Source organism: Cyprinodon tularosa, unplaced genomic scaffold, assembly GCF_016077235.1.
Source record: "Cyprinodon tularosa strain WSP-4 unplaced genomic scaffold, ASM1607723v1 ctg1028, whole genome shotgun sequence".
Lineage (NCBI taxonomy): Eukaryota > Metazoa > Chordata > Actinopteri > Cyprinodontiformes > Cyprinodontidae > Cyprinodon > Cyprinodon tularosa.
Window position 1 is genome coordinate 125,382 of NW_024037814.1, and position 16,949 is coordinate 142,330.

At 39.7% G+C, this 16,949-nt stretch overlaps 2 protein-coding genes across 2 annotated transcripts in view; both read right to left on the minus strand.

Annotated features, from left to right (window-relative positions):
• Window positions 1-14,277, minus strand: LOC119780491. The gene is made up of 3 exons (XM_038280556.1): window positions 14,228-14,277; window positions 6,249-7,785; window positions 1-2,439 (listed from the first exon to the last, which is right to left on the minus strand). Exons 2-3 carry the CDS (start codon window positions 6,686-6,688, stop codon window positions 831-833), a joined length of 2,049 nt encoding a protein of 682 aa, XP_038136484.1. The 5' UTR covers window positions 6,689-7,785; window positions 14,228-14,277; the 3' UTR covers window positions 1-830.
• Window positions 7,095-16,949, minus strand: part of LOC119780498 — a 21,555-nt gene continuing 11,700 nt past the window's right edge. Inside the window, exon 3 of the mRNA XM_038280569.1 lies at window positions 7,095-7,740. Within this exon, the coding sequence (XP_038136497.1) occupies window positions 7,095-7,740 (646 nt within the window). The remainder of the gene's footprint in view (window positions 7,741-16,949) is intronic.

Genomic DNA, 16,949 nt, shown 5'->3' on the forward strand with positions numbered 1-16,949 from the left:
TCCATGCAAAAAGATTCGAGCTGGGAATTGAACCTGGAACCTTCTTGCTCCAAGGCTGCAGTGCTACCCACTGCTCCACTGAGTAGATAAAACCATCTAAATCTAAATAAATTGTAATGTATAAATGTTTTCCCCCCTTTTATTCAGGCTGTTATTATAAATATGCTCCTGCTTTATCAATATCTTTTAAACTCAGCCTCTGTTGCACCTTTTCCACTCTGCTGTGTTGATCCAGTCTGCACCTTTAAGATGAACCGAGCAGAGCAGAAAGTTTGGAGCCCTGCATGAGATGCTTGATTTATATTAAATCTACCGGGTTAAACGTCTGTCTGGAGACAATGGATGATAACAGAATAAGGAGATCCAAGACTGGCTTCAGGTTTCTGCACCTGCTTAAAATAATGGTTTAATGAAGTCAATCAAAGACATTCTGGCCCAAATGATAAAGTTCAGATTTTATTATTGGAAGAAAACTGCATCAGATTGGAGAAAAAAAACAATGTTTAAAGTTATTAAGTAAAGAAATTGTCTGTCTTAATGATTGATTAGGGTAAAAAAAAAAAGATTAAACATTGAGAATGAAAAATAAAATCATATAAATCCTTTATCTTTTAGTTCAGATACACTAAATCAGTTTAAATAGAATAAACGCTGCAACATGTTTCCAGACGTCAACCCCTCCCCAGAGATCTTCTATATGCTAGACGTCTAACTCTGTTAAAAACATTGCTGTCACTAGATCACCTTTATATCTGTGGTGTCCAGCAGGAGGAACAGCGAAGCTGTGAGGTGTTCAGGGACAGTAAAAACTTTAGATTCTTTGTCTCCTTTTATTGAACCCAAAATGTTTCCGTCTTCTTTTCTCCAACTGGTAAAGTAGCAGCCATGTATTTCAGCCCAGATCTTCTCCTGCTTCCCTTCATTCTTCTGCTCATCTCCAGCAGTTTCTGGACCTTCCGTGCGTCGCTCTTCTCCCTTATCTGGTCAGTCAGGAAGTCCAAGAGGACCAGAGATGAAAGGGAGTCGTCTTGCAGGGCGATCTGCTCCAGTCTGACCACATGGAAATAGGCTTCGTCCATCAGCTGGAACTTCTCTGCTGACAGCGTTCTGCTCTCCTTCTCAAGACTTTCTAAAAGACTCGACTTCTTCATAAATTCTGCTTTGCTGGTTTCATATCTCCTCTTCACATCTTCCAGGGTTTTCTGCACTTTCCTGGTTCTGCGCTCATATCTCCACGCTTGCTTTACATGAGATGAAACATTACAATTACAAACGTTGCAGCGGCTGTATTTCATGACGTCACAGGTGTGAGGAGACCAGGCCATGGTGCACGGATAGTGACAGGTTCTCTCACACGATAAACAGGAGACAGCTGCGTTGTAAAAAAACACCCCCCACATCCCACCATCAAAATAATATTGACCTTGATAGACCTCATCTACATCTATGGTAAACTCCATGTTCCTCCTCATCTCTTCTTCATGGCCCTTCAGGGCTTCCTTAGTCTGTCTGATTTCTGTCTGTTTCTGCTCCATCAGCTGGATTCTGTCCTGCAGGTTCTGGATGCTGGCTGTCAGTTTGATCCGCTCATTCAGAACCTCGTTGGTCATTGCCAGAGGCTGAGGTTTGGCTCTTGTTAGGAACTGGATCAGACGGTCGGTGTGTTTGCAGGATAAGTCCCAGGAATATTTCAGAGCCGCTGCTCTCTCTGCTGTGCCTCTCGCTGAGGTTTGCTTAGAATCCAGCAGGAAGTGGAGCGGCTGCTTCTGCTCATCTTTGGCACATTTGGTGTTTGTAGCTTCCAGGACCTGAATGACGTTTTCAGGAGATGTTCCATCTGAGTGTGTGATCAGAGCTACAATCTTTTTCTCCAAGTCTTTTCCAAAGAGAGACATCACCGAGTCATAGATGTATGTCAGACGGTCGCTTAGTCGGTTCTCACTTGCCTTCACCACCAGACCAACAGCATGAAGCTCATGGATTTCATCCTTTGACTGAAACAGGTCCAATAACCTCTTTCTTATGGTGACATCATGTTCGATACCTCTGCTATTTCCAAACCCCGGAGTATCAATGACGGTCAGGGAGAACGGCAGAGCGTCACCTTCGTAGATCTGATAGACGATCACATCTGACGTTTGGCTTTCAGAGCGACTCTCTTTCTGCCCAGTGATCTGAAACCAGACTTCATCCTCAAACTTCACCTGCATGCTGTAGTTCAGCAGAACATCGATCAGGGTCGACTTTCCTGCTCCTGTTTCACCTACAAGTAAGATTGTTTTATTTGGCTTTGTTGCATCTTTCTGACCAAAACTAAATCTTGTCACCGTTCCGATCTTCTCTTTCTTTGCTCTCAGCTGGTAGACAGCAGGAGGTCCTGGATGGATGGGGAAACTGTCTGAGATGAGCTCCTCGTGGTCTGATGTGATGCATCTCCTCCTGCAGAGAAAAAGTTCAGATGCTCCTCAGGTTATTGTTATTTACTGAAAAAAGGACGTCCCTTTTTTCCTAATGATATTCGATTAGAAGCTGGTTTAATCTTCTCAAATTATGTCCTTTTCTGTTTTAATCCTGGATTTTTGTAAAGAAAAAAGCAGACTAAAGCTCCACTATTTTCTAGATTTATTTTAAAATACTGTTGGGGCATGAACCATGATAATAATTTTGGACATTGAGGAGTAATTTGTTGTGTTATTGTGGTGACAGAAGGAGGGTGTGGATCCAAGATGGTGGAACGCAGCGCCGAGCATTTGTGGAATTGAGCTGATTGTTATTGTTCACATTGTGTTTCAGGCAAGATTTGTTCATAAGTATTGGTTAATCTTAAAAAACAACTGTTTTTTTCCGCTTTATGTAACTGGTGTAACTGAAGATAACTGAAGTTATCTATGAAAAATGCATCAAAAATGAAGCACCTGACGCGTTTTAGCTGTTGTTGCTGCATTTGGTGTAAACGTAGCATTAAGCATTCTGAGCAACAAAAAAGCTCCTCCTGCTTCGCTTCCACACATTAAGGTCAGTCTCGCCTCAAGTGCGTCTTTGATTCTCCAGAAACGCGTCCAGTAAAGTGTGCACAGATGCTTCTGATGCTTCTGTGTTCAATTGTAAACAGCGGCTTTGCTATATTTGCTGTTATAAGTGACTAAAACGTAGTTTTAATTTAACAACTCTTCAGCAAGAAAAGTTGCCATTGCCTGTCGTAAAAGAGGCCAGAAGGCACTGGATGATGTCATCACATAATTTTGGCCACAGGATATTCTGAATCCCTACAATCTTTTTTTTTCTATTTTTCGGCTGTCTGTCAAACCAGCGCAGAGAGATAGGACAGCAGGAAGGGAGAAACAAGGGGATTTGAAGAGTTTTATAGTTAATTTTACAAAAACAAATGAAGAAAATTACATATACTTCAGCTACGTAGTTCCACACTCCATAACAATGGGTGACATAAACGCACTATTAAAAACACGAAGAAGAAAGTAGCAACAGTGCAAAGACACACGGAGACTGGAGGAGCAGAAGGGGAGAGAATGAGGCTGTGTTAGGACTCCTGTCTGTGTGGTCTGTGTTTTTGTGTGTTTGTCTTCCTTCCTCCACGAGGTGGCACCTGGTTCTGATTCTCCTCCTCACACACCTGCAAAGGGTAACCTCATTAACGGAGCGCTCTTAAGCTGCTGACTGCCACTACCTTGACGCCAGAGTGTTTGCCAGTTTTGGGTACTCTAGTCAAACTGAGTTTTTATCAACCTGAGTTTTAATCTTGCTATTTTTGTCTTTGCCTCTTGGCAGGAAGTCATCCTGCAAACTGGATGTTTTGGACCTTCTCTCCCTGGAAGGATCAACTGAGCCTCAAACTGAGCTGGGGATTCAAACTGGAGGTTTGGATCTACTTTTCCCCGAGGAAACCTTTGAGTTTCACACTGAGCAGGGGATTCATCTGCACAACAGTCCGTTCAAGTACCGCAGGAGATCTGAGTGGCTGAGTGGTTTCTCCGTTCTCCTACAAACAACCGCATTCTGGGTTAACCCTGTCCACCCTCCATCAAATGAGACAAACACTGGAACACCCCACACCGACAGGAGTCAAAGAGTCAACCACTTTTCTGGAAACGTGAGTCTGCAAACCTCAATAAACCTGTTTTTTCCCTTGTCTCTCTGTATTCATTTCTCTGCATGTGGGTCCGAGCTCTTGATAAAATCATGACAGGCTGTAGATTGAAAATGCTGTTATTTTATGTGAGAAAACTGTTAGTTAAAAATAATTTTCATGATTAATTTTGCAACCTAGGGCTGGATTAGCAGCAGCTTTGCATAGGCACGTTTCATTTGAAACCTTGATTAGAGTTTACTCTCTGCTGCAGGGCAGGCAGCTTGCTCTGCATGATGAGACAGAGAGGCAGACTTATAATCGTCTTTCACAAGACAGAGTGCCGTGCTTTTATATTCCCAAAGTGTCCATTAACACTGAAAAAGGTGTGAAATTTACAGCTAGGTAATAAAGGCACTAGGTGGGTACAAAATTGTTGCTAGAAGTAGCGACAAAAGCGCTAAACAGGCAAAACTGAGAGATGTGCAAACATCAAGTCGTCTTTTTAGTAAAGACTTTTAAACCGGACTATGTTGGACTTGGAGCTGAATGATTTTTGTTCATAAACTTGTCTATTCTACATTCATGTGTTGATTTTGTGTTGCAACAATTGATGGCCAATAAGATATGTTGTAGTCTAGTCCATAACAAGCTGTTACATTACTAACCAGAGAAAGAACAGTTGGAAAAAACTTTTGCTAGTTTTTGTACGGTCAGTATTTGTTGTGTTTAGAGTTGTATTAGTTTAAGATTTGTGCAATCTATGTAATGTATTTATGTTCTCTCTCAAACAAAGCTAAGCAGATGTATTTTATATATTTATTCTCAGTTTTTATTGTTTATTGTATGCACTCCAACAATATTTGGGTTTTGGACCAAGTAAACATGGCTCTACTTCACATGTTGAAGCTCTCCGTGTTATATTGGGTCTGAGAGATTGCTACAAAATTTCATAATTTATATAAAACTTATACAAGTGCTAAAAAATGTTGTTTTGGAATGTATATAATTGTGTATCAGGGTCAGATTTTCCTGCTAGACCTACCACCAAACCGGACGGAAAACCTCTGGGGAGAGTGAAACTCCCCTCATTTCATCTAACTCCAGAGTACACCTCACACAAAGATCACAAACATGCTGCTTAAGTAACGAGCATTAAAATCTGCAAACTGGAAGATTATTTATAGCCTGACGTAGTCCTACTCAATTCTAGTCAGAATATGAGTCTGATGCTGCTCCATAGAGCTGTGATTATGGGGCGTGTTTCGAACGAACCAGGAAAAAAAATGCCTCTGCACTCAATTGTATAGACCTACAACCAATAAGAGCAACGGAGTGCGTGACGTATGTTAAGCGACGCATAGTTGTTGTCAACAAAAATCAAAGCGTGCAGTTGCACGCCTAGAATAAGAAGATGAGCCTTGATCGCGTTTCTCTGTTCCTCTTTTAAAATTAATTTGCTGTCGATATCTTCTAGAACAGACCTAATAGCAGAATCTACTCACCTCAACTCTCCAGCGGCAGCCATTGTTGTTGTCACCCAAGCGCGCTTTGGTGACGTGGTTGATTACGTTACTGTTGATCATCTGTCCATCATCGTATAAAGCCCGCCCTGACAATTTGATTGGATCGCCAGAGAGTGGGCGATAATACTCGCGCTACTATTGAGCAATGCCAGACCGTACTTCCAGACCTCAAACCTTGTGGGCGTGACTAAGTTCGGAATGGGACCCAGGCTAGATTATTTAGCGAACTGGGTGAAAATCCCGCCGGAAAGATTGACTGGGAACTCTTGTCATTGAATCTGTTAGCCAGTCTCCATTCATGTTCACAAATAAACCGGAACAAACTAGTCAGGCTTGGATGGAACCTGTTCCCTAAGCCTTGTTCTGTATCATGCTTTTATTTTTACATTATAATACAAGAACAGCTTTCTCTAATAATACACCTGAAACTATAGACAGCTCTATCCTTATGTTTGTGAGGTTGATAAAACAGTTTACACTTCGGAACGACAGGCAACGTTTACTTTAAACTACAGGAAGGGAAAATTCACCCTTTTAAAATGAGCCTCATGTGATTTCAAATGTCTGGATTTAACTATGTGAACATTAACATTTATTCAACCAAACGCATGGAAACACTTTCTGGGACCAGGACTTACTTTTCCATCAGCGCCGCTCTGGTTCGGTCATCCATCCTGTTGCTCATCTCCTCCAGTTTCTTCAGTTTTTCTTGGTCTCCTTTCTCCTTCATCTTCTTGATTAGGAAGTCCAGTAGAACATGAGTGGATCCAGAGTGAACTGATCTGATCTGATGCAGCCTGACCACGTGTTGGTAGGCTTGGTCCAGCAACTGGAATTTCTCAACTAACAGTTGGTCCATTTGTTTAGAAAGATTTTCAGAAAGTTTCATCAAGTTTTGAATCGTTCCCTGATTCTGCTCTTGCTTTTGTGCTACTGTTATTTCAGAGAGTTGGACTTTTCTGGTTCTGATCACATATTTCTGGTTGTCTTTGACATGATACGATGCGGGACACTTGTTGGTGCATGAAGTACAGTTTCCATCTTTCATGACTTCACACTGTATTGGACTTAAGCCCATTTTACATCCGGGATAGTGACAGTTCTCCTCACAGACAGCACAGCAGACGGCTGCAGATGGTCCTGCTCTGATTGGTTCTGTGTCTTTGAAGGCTTCAGGAACTGTAACAGTGAGCTGCTCAGTTTTCCTTTCTTCTGTGTGTTTCTTCAGCTCTTCCAAAATAAGACGAATATCTCTTCGTTTTAATTCGGTGAACCTGATTCTGTCTTGCAGGTTGTGGACACAGGCTGCCAATCTGGCCCTTTCTACCAACACTTCAAATGTAGAGGTCAGTTTTTTAGGCTGGGTGGTTCTCAGAAACCTTGCGAATGAAAGACTACCAGTCTCCGCTATTCTCCATGCTGTTTGCAACCCAAAACAATTTTTTGGAATTCTTTGTATCTTCTGTTGGTTATTGAACGTAAAGTTAACTTGGCTCACCACTGTTATCCTTCGAACATTCAATGTTTGCCTTCTCTAGAGCTTTAAGGACCTCGTGTGGAGGCATTCCATCAGAGTGTGTGATCAGAGCTACGGTGTTTTCTGGTCCAAACAGAGAAACCACTGAATTAAAGATGTACTGCAGTCGATCACTGACTAGATGATCAGTCACCTTCATCACCAGACCCACTGCATGAAGGTCAGGAACTCCATCCTCTGACTGAAACAAGCTTAGTAACGTCTGACTGACTTCATCATCATGTAGGATCCCTCTGTCGTCTCCATATCCAGGAGTATCGATGATGGTCAGAGAGAACGGCAGAGTTTGATCTTCAAACCCAAAGATCTGATAGACGACCACATCTGAGTTCTGACTCTCTGACTGACTTTGCTCTTCCTCCTCCTCTACAATCTGGAACCAGACTTCATCCCCAAATCCCACTCCCATGCTAAAGTTCAGTAGAGCGTTGATCAGAGAAGGGTTTCCTTTTCCTGCCTCACCTACTAAAAGGATGGTCTTATTGGGTTTGTTCCACCTTTTCTCCCCAATAGTGACTCTGGTCCAAGCTTCAAATCTGCTGGTTCTCGTTTTCAGCCGATGGACAGCAGGAGGTCCAGAGCTGACCAGAGAGCTGTTCGAGATGACAGCCATAAATTTGAATGGTGGCATCATATTGCTGTCGAAGGGGTAAAAAAAAATTCATAATTAGTCATTTGATAAAGCAGCCAATTCTTAAAGACTTTTTGTATTGGCAAGGAATCAAGTTTAAAAAATATCCAGAAGTGCTTTAAATAATAGTAATTATGATATTTGTTTGTTATTGAACCTTTTCTACATTCTGGTGAAAATAGTTTCTGTATGTAAATCCACAAAAGCTGTAAGTAGCTTGCCGCACCCGGGGGGGCATAACAACTAGGTTACCCCTCCCTCTATATTTGTTTTCCTTGCTAGCTTTTTTTTAATTCTTACTATAATTAAAACAATCGCCTGGAAATGAATGTCAGAAATGTCTAAAAATAGTTTGCATTGAGATTTTGATTATGAAACAACTCCTGGCCAAAAACCCAGTGGCCGTCTGTGGAATTATCTTTTTTCCCTCTGAGTAACCAAAGTGTTCTTTCTGTGTTTTTGTTCAAAGAATTATTTGAGTCCAGGTAGCCAATTAGGTTTCAGGACTTTAAAACCAGGGTCCATTTTTCTAGTGTTAGTGAGAACAATAGCAAGAACACCGTGTTTAGTTGTAGCTGCCTGATTTTTTGGCAGACCAGTGAAGATACTCTTATAGTAAACAATGCAACTGAACGTCAAAGCATGATGACCAAGTGAAACACTTCTACAACAATGGAAGAGGAGTAAGGAGGCATAAGAATGCCAAGTTAGTTAATAATTACAAGTCTTTTGAATATTTAACCATTAGTTTCCCTCATCCAAACAACAAGGTAACAAAAGCTCTTCTTTTTGTAACTTTGTATCATCCACCAGGACTTTACTCTGAATTTTTAGATAAGTTTTCAGAGTTCCTATCTTATTTATTTTTAATACTGAACGGGTCATCATAGTCGGCGATTTTAACATCCACGTTGACATGGAAGATGATAGCCTTTAATGCTATCTTAGACATTATTGGCTTTGTTCAAAATGTGAGTAGTCCCACACATTCTCATCTTCATACTTTGGTCCTTGTACTGACATATGGCAGTTGCCTTTTGTATCTCTGCTTCTTTTTCAATGTCTTATTCTGTCTGCTTGAACTCCAAGCGGCCTCAGCAGATGGCCTTTCACACTGAGCCTGGTTCTGTTACAGGTTTCTTCCTGTTAAAAGGGACCATTACTTTCCACTGTCGCCTCAAGCATGCTTGGTGTGAGGGATTGCTTTTGTTTCAATGACTTGATACAATCAGCTGGTTTGACTTTGATAAAAAAAAAAAAACTTTAAATCAGTCTGATGGTATGATCTGGTTGAATTGTCTCTGTAAAGTACCTTGAAATGCAGGCGCTATATCAATTAACTGAACTGAAAGAATTAGGATTAGAGATTTGACACAGACTAATGACCCACCCTATCAGATAGACACCAATACAGTTTTCTGATATCACTGAGGTATAAGAACCACCATAACACATTTTCAGGGCTTATCTTCATTTTTTTGATGCCATAATGAAATCAGCTGCAGTGCTTTAAAATTATTTACTTTTTCCCTGCTAGGCATTGATTAAATCGTGTTAAAGTTTATGTTCTTGGATCCTTTCTGTTTCAAGGACAAATGGCCTATATCACACAAATAACCTGTTTACATTTATTTTAATTGGGACTGAATCTAATTAAATTAAAATGTTATTTTGTAATCACATTTTCATTGTTTTTTATTTGAAACAGCCCAGTGCCTTCAAAAGAGATGCCGTGATTGTTTTCCTAACATCGGTAAGTTTACTCAGGTGCTTCAAACAATGCACGGTGAGAGAAGACAAAGACAGAGTAAACCTCAAACATCCATCTGGGGTGGACTGCAATGATCTAGCTGTCTGCATTGTTCTTCAATAAGTTTAAACATTACTTTTAAAACAAGTTAATAAATCATGACAATGCGAGTCAATAGATAAATATTGGAAAGGGTTCCAAATATTTTAATGTAGAAGTTTGCTTATATTGCCTTGCGATAGACTGGTGACCTGTCCAGGGTGTACCCCTGCTCCTTGCCAATAGACAGCTGGAGATAGGCACCAGCACCCCTCGTGACATCAGCAGGAATAAGCATCACAGAAAATGGATAGATGGAAGTTTGTCTATATTAAGGTAAGCTTACATTAGTATCCATGTACATAGCAGGAATCACTAATCACACTCATGGTAGTGCTTCTTTAGTTTTTAAAGGACTTTAAATCAATTTGATTTGGTAGATTTCCACAGCAAACTAGCACAGATGCTCAGAAACGCCATCAGCGTCCGTCTAGCCCGGTTGTTTTTTAAATGGTATAGTTTATGGTGAAGTTACTTAAAGCTACTCAGTATGAGCCATACCTACGGCTCATTTGCACATGTGCAAGCAGATATTCATCTAGGTCGCCATAAATAATGTAATCATGATACTAAAAGTATTTATTTCTTTTCTTAAATCACAAAAAAATGCTACTATGTCTTGGCTCATTGTCTTTTCCCATCTGAACATTGCCTGAGCTCTCTATGGACTCCTGGAACCCTTGGCCAGCCTGTTCCTGTTAAAAAAGGAATCCCTGATCGGGCTTCGGACCACTGGACCTCTAAGCCTTCCTTTTCTGATCCGTTTCCCTGACCTGGCTCAGACTTATGATTTCCCTCTGGGACTGCAGCATCTGGTTCACTCTTGGCGGAGCAAACTGCATCTAATTGGCAGCCCTGCGGCTGGATCCTACTGCGTTCTTTGGAGGTTGACTGACCTGTCAAACCAGTTAAGTGACTCACATAGATAATCCTTTTCTGTCAGATTATCATGGTCACTTACCTGTCTTTTTCCCACAAGAGTTTGCAGTGATGGGCTTTGCCACTGCAGGTCTGGTTGTGTATTTTTTAATAAACCCTTTGAATCATCCCACTGTCTGTCCTGCCTTGACTACTGCGTCCTTCTGTTCTGAGCTTTATGACAGTTTGACCATGATTTGAGTATTATTCTAACACACAGCCTGTAGGGCGTGTGTTCATAAACAATATATCATTAACAATATATGCAATAAGTATATTAAAGTTTCACAACAACAGACATCATCATCGTGGTCAGAGTAGTCTGGCAAAATATGAATAAAACCATATTTATCTTTATTTCAGTTGTTTCTTTTAGATTACACACTTTATACCATAAGGTTAATATGAAAGAATAAAAAAACAAAACTCAAAAGACTAGATTCATGGATATAAATCCATTTATATCCAGTGTTGTGCCTGAACGCGTTCATTGAACGAAAGTTCATGAACTCGTTCATATTTTGGGCGAACGTGAACTGAACGTACTGCATTATTGCCTGGTGAACGTTATTGTGAACTCGTTCATTCTGGTGTCTGTGAACGGCACGCTCTCTCAGTTCAGCTCCGTTCAATAGGTTGCCAGATTTCTATAGAGTCCTCCAGGCGAAACCCCGGCTAAATCACACCGTAAACAGGCCTTAATATGTAGCGGGAAAAACACCCAATCTGGCAACACCAGCTACCAGTGTCGTAGCCTACAGCCGCGTGCGTCATCAAAACAAAGTGCAGCGTGGAAGCCACAGCAGCATGGAGGCGACCGTGGAGGCGACAAAGCAGCAGTATGATCACTTAAAACAGGTTTATGACCAGGTGGTCGGTGAGGATGATGGCAACAATCTTACATTTCTCTGCAAACTTTGCCCGCCGGCTTTCAGTGAAAAAATACGCACTTAAACCTGCCTGGTATAATTTTCCAGGATTCCAGGATTTCTTTTTAGTATGTATTGAAATGAAATTTCAAATGGAAAAAATATTAAAATAAAAAAAAAAACATTTGCACCTTAAAGACTACTTTCCTGTTTTTCTTTTAATAATTCCTCATAAAAAAGACCATTCAAGCAGCACATTTTTTCCTGATGTTTTTGAGAATATACTGTAGGGGTGAAAGCTGCAGCTGCTACTAGTGTGAAGTGAATGGACAGCAACAAAGCATTAAAGCAACAATGGGGAAATGCTGTCCCCTCAATGCTAATGTAAACCCTGGTTGGATAAGGATTCAAAACTGGATATGAAGATGAAATCTGACGCACAGTTTCAGAGTTACAACTGATAAAATAATTGCTGTCTGTGGTTCTACAGTAGGCTATGGTGTAATTGAGCAATATATGAAAAAAAAAAACAACTATGAACAAGTTCATTTTTTCTAACTGTGAACTTAGTTAAAAATTTGGAATTATGAACTATGAACTATTATTTGAATTGAGAAAGCTTCCTCGAGAGGTGGCGAAACGTCTTCAAATCTTGAAAACCAAGTCCAGTGGATATTTTTTGAATTTTTACGGAATGGTATTACAGGAGACAACCCCCCCCCTTAATGGCAATCCCCCCTTTAACGACCGACCCCTAGAATCATAGACAGGTTCAGATATTACAGGCTAACGATGGAACTAACGACCCATTCATCGGTTACCATTGCTTGTTTCCAAGCGATACAAGGCGTTGTCTATATAAGACTCAAACTCACTGCGGATCCAAACATTTGAATTGAGAAAGCTTCCTGGCAGGTGGCGAAACGTCTTCAAATCTTGAAAACCAAGTCCAGTGGATATTTTTTGAATTTTTACGGTATGAACTATGAACTGAACTAGTTCATTTTAAAATGTGTGAACTGAACTTTGAACTATTTCACGTAGAAAGAGAACTTTCCCAACACTGTTTATATCCATGTATATAAATCCAAGGCTGAAAAAGTTAGCCCCCAGAAGTAGCATAGGATCCCATTTCCAGTACAGACAAGTGATAAAAACCAACAATTTTAATGTATTTATTTTCTCAGGAAATACATTATTAACCTTTAACACATTGTTTAGTACGCTTGCTATTTTTAAAGAGGAAAAAAATGCAATTTAGGTATTTTTTACTAATTAAAATGGATGGCGACCAGGATGTATATCTGGTTGTGCAAATGAGCTGATGGTAAAGATTGTGCTACCAGTACAGGTCTGGTAGTGACAATGGTCACTATTGCAGGTGTTCACAACAAGGCTAACATGACACAAGGTTTTCTGTTAATTTCTTTCGTAGAAGGTCAGACATTTTCCCGATTTTAAAAGAGTCATCTATCAGGTTAGAGAAGAAATATTTCAGTTTATAAGTATAAACCCCTGATAAAGCTTTGCCCATTAGTCTATTTCTAGCTCTGCCGCCACACGGTAATTATAGGCCTTCAAGTGTTTAGAAAGGTTTTAATGATAAAAATCTACTATTACTATTTGTTCAACCTGATTGTGTTTTAAATTGCAGTAATGCTGTTTTTCCACATTTTTGTGTTTTTTTTTTGTTTTTTTTTGTAATTTCTTATTTGAGATGCTCTTGTTTCTCTGTCAGGATTCTATGTCACTCTTCCCTCCCGGTGTAATCTGGCTCTTTCACCTTTTAGTAGAGATGTAGAACAAGATTTTTTAAAAATAACTAGAACTAGAGTTCCCACAGAAGAGAGTAAAGACTGCATAGCTGTTCTCCTAATAACATAGCATAGCTGAAACCCTAATAAATGGATAAAAAGTTCAGCTGGCAGTCAGACTTTAGTTCATCAGATGAGTATCAATCACAGTGTTCATTCTGTCACCTTCAGTGGCATAAAGTGTAGATTTGACCTCTACATCTTTAGTATTTTTGTAGATATGGATTCAATATCAAAATTTCTCTGTATTTAAAAAAAAATCATTTACTTCAGTCATACTCACTATATTGCCATGGTAACGCCTCAAGCTGAAATCAGAGTCAAAGCAGATAAAAAAACATGAATTTTCACTTTCCACAAGATGACATTCAAACATAGAACAGACACAGCAGTCTCTAAGTAATTTATCAGTAGATTTAAAATCACTAAAGCAAATATAAGAACATATTACACGCCTCATCTCAGAGCTCTGACTATTTACTCCCAATCATTACCGACCTCTGGTCCTTTACTATAACTCATTGGATTAATCTATTTTACTATAGATTAGAAATCACTGCTAACATTTTAATCTGTGAATATTTGTCGCAGTACATGAAGGACGGAATATCAGAACCATGTGTAGTTCACAAAATCTTTTTTCAAATTGTTAGTGTTAATTCTAAAGCAGGAATTGTTTTTACATTAAGTCTGTCGACCACAGGGCTGGTTGGTTTCATGCTAAGAGACTTTTTTTTTCTGAAATATTGGCTTATCAGTTTAGACTCAGTTATATTCAGAAACTTTAGCTTTGTTTTCATATCCTTATTTGTTAGACAAATTGTTAAAAAAAACTGTTACATTTTTTATCTGTCCAAACATTTGAGGATAAAGAAACAAAAATAATTGTAAAATAACAGATTTCTCACAGAAACATTACCTTTTTATCAGTTTAATATTTTCTAAATTATCTGTCTGTAGTATCTATATTACTTCAGCTTTTTGCTGCAGAGATCTTACCTTTCAATGATGGTCGGGAAAAAATTTACAGCACTGAGCTTCAGAGAGAATGAGGAAGAGTCTGAATTCTTCTTTTAGTCTTCACCCTGGAACAGGTGGAACCTGTTATCATGTGACTTCTAATGAACTGTGAGCTGGATCCTGCTCCGATATGTCTATAATCTGCAATCGTAATTAGAAACAACAGATATGAAATGTTCTTCCTCTTAAATAGCTGTTTAACTTCATGTATTTAATCAGTTTATATATCTGAATTCATAAATATATATATATATATATATATATATATATATATATATATATATATATATATATATATATATATATATATATATATATATATATTTTTTTTTTTTTTAGGATTTTCCGACTGAACAAATATTCCTCAGAGACTGGAGGAAAGAAGTTAAATTAATCCATGTTAGACTGTCGAGCTTCAATTAGTCTATTTACAACCAAAGTTAGTTGCTGAGGTTTAGGGTTAGACTGGTTTGTCTACATAATGTTTCAGATTGTCAGGTGTGGCTCCAGGAATGGATAAAATTCATGCTTCCTCAGCCTTTGACATAGAGAAGTACAAAGAAACTAGAGAGAAAAATCCTGCCTTTTCAGCAGGATCAATGTATTGCAATGTTTTTGCAGCAATAACTTTATTACTGCTGTATGCTATATATGATTTTAGATAATAAAGTAAAAAATGTTGGTGTTATTTTTGATCAGGACCTGTCATTTAAATCCCAGATCAAAGAGGTTTCTAGCATTTCCCTCTTTCATCTGAGGAATATTGCAAAGATTAGAAATCTCCTGTCCAGGGGTGATGCTGAGAAACTAGTCCATGCATTTGTTACTTCAAGGCTGGAAATGAAAAAGAGAGATCATATCTCTCTTATCCTGGCTTCTCTTCATTGGCTTCCTGTTAAATCCTCACATATAAAGCCTTAAATGGCCAAGCTCCATCTAATATCAGAGATCTGATTGTTCCTTATGTTCCTAACAGAGCGCTTCGCTCTCAATCTGCAGGTTTACTAGTGGTTCCTAGAACTTCTAAAAGTAGAATGGGAGGCAGATCTTTTAGCTATTAGGCTCCTCTCCTGTGGAACCAACTACCAGTTTTAGTCCGTGAGGCAGACACCCTGTCTACTTTTAAGGCTAGGCTTAAAACTTTCCTTTTTGATAAAGCTTCTAGTTAGAGTGGCTCAGGTTATCCTGATCTATCTCTATAGTTCTGCTGCTATAGGCTTAGACTGCTGGAGGACATAGGGACCCCTTTTTCATCATTCTGCTTCATTCTATCTCTATTCTCCCACTCTGCAGAATCTGTTAGTTCTACTCTCTCTGCTTTTTTTTCATCCATGAGAGAAATATCAGCTGTGCTGCTGCCATCAACACCTTTGTTTCTAGATGTTGGAGTTTGGCCTGTTTTCCAGTGTAGTCCTGTTTCTCTGACTGTGACTAACTGGATGTGCTCTCTTTGTCCTCTGACATGGGAGCTGGCTCTGAGCTCGTCTGCCTGGCTGTGTGTTTCCTGGATGGGGCCGCCTTTTACAGCTGCTTTTTGTATCTCTGCTTCTGTGTTCTGGAACCCCAGTCGGCCTCAGCAGATGGCCTCACACTGAGCCTGGTTCTGTTGGAGGTTTCTGCTAGGTTTATTTAATGATGATTATAAAATTAATGTGTGCTTAAACATTTTTGCGAGGGGATGCTCCACTCCTGTCTCATGATTCAGTCAGGAGACCATCCTGCCTTGTCATTCTGATGGAGCAGTCTGTCAGAACAATACTCTGTTTGTTACCATGCGTCATGTTCTGTTAATAAACGCTCTGCAGAGGAGGTCCAGTGGGAGACAGTACGTTTGAGTCTGGGGTTCAACTGTCTCTTCTTCCTGCAGGAATTGTATCGATAAGTCTGTATTTCAGTTCTTCTTAAGAAAAAACCTATTTATGAACCCGACATTTTGGTGCCGAAAGCCGGGAGTCAAGATCCAATTGTCCAGGACCGTGTGGGACCAAGGCCAAGAATCTGTCGACAGCCGTCCTCCCTTCGCCGGACGGGGCCAGTTTGGTCCAACCCTGCCCTGGGCATCTTAGTGACGGCTCTAGAGGAACTGATTCTACACGACAAAGGGTAGGCCTAAAGCTTTTGATCAAAAGTTGGTCTAGGACCATTTAAGTTACAGCTGTAGTCGCAAGATTATTTGATGAGACCAATTTTTTTGACGGATATGGCATCTGGGTATTCTGTGTGTTAGAGTGTGAGACTGTGTTGTTCTCGAGATAGTAAGGTTTGCAGCTGCCGCAGCAGGGATATTTGACAGATACAGCATCTGGGTATCTGGTGCGTGCAAGGGCCTGGAGTTGGAGACTCCAAAGTGTACACAATAGGTGTTTTTTGTCTATGTTGGTTAAAATAAAAAATATAATAGGCCTTAGAATAGGTGTGTGTGACTGTGTGAGAGTGTGTCAGGAAAAAATCGAACCTTTAAGGTTCTGTTGTTTCATGCTAAAACAGCAGGGGTTAATACAGCACAACTCTTGTGGATGCAGAGGCAAGAATTTCTCACCTGAAAAGGTAGAAGCATAAATTACCACAACAGTTTTCGGGTGCTGTCCTGCTGAATAAACATCCAGTGCTTAGAATACCCTAGGTGTTTGTACTGGACTAAATTCTTTAAAATGGGAAAAGGTCAAAATAAATTTAGGGGTTATTTAAAATCTACGATTAG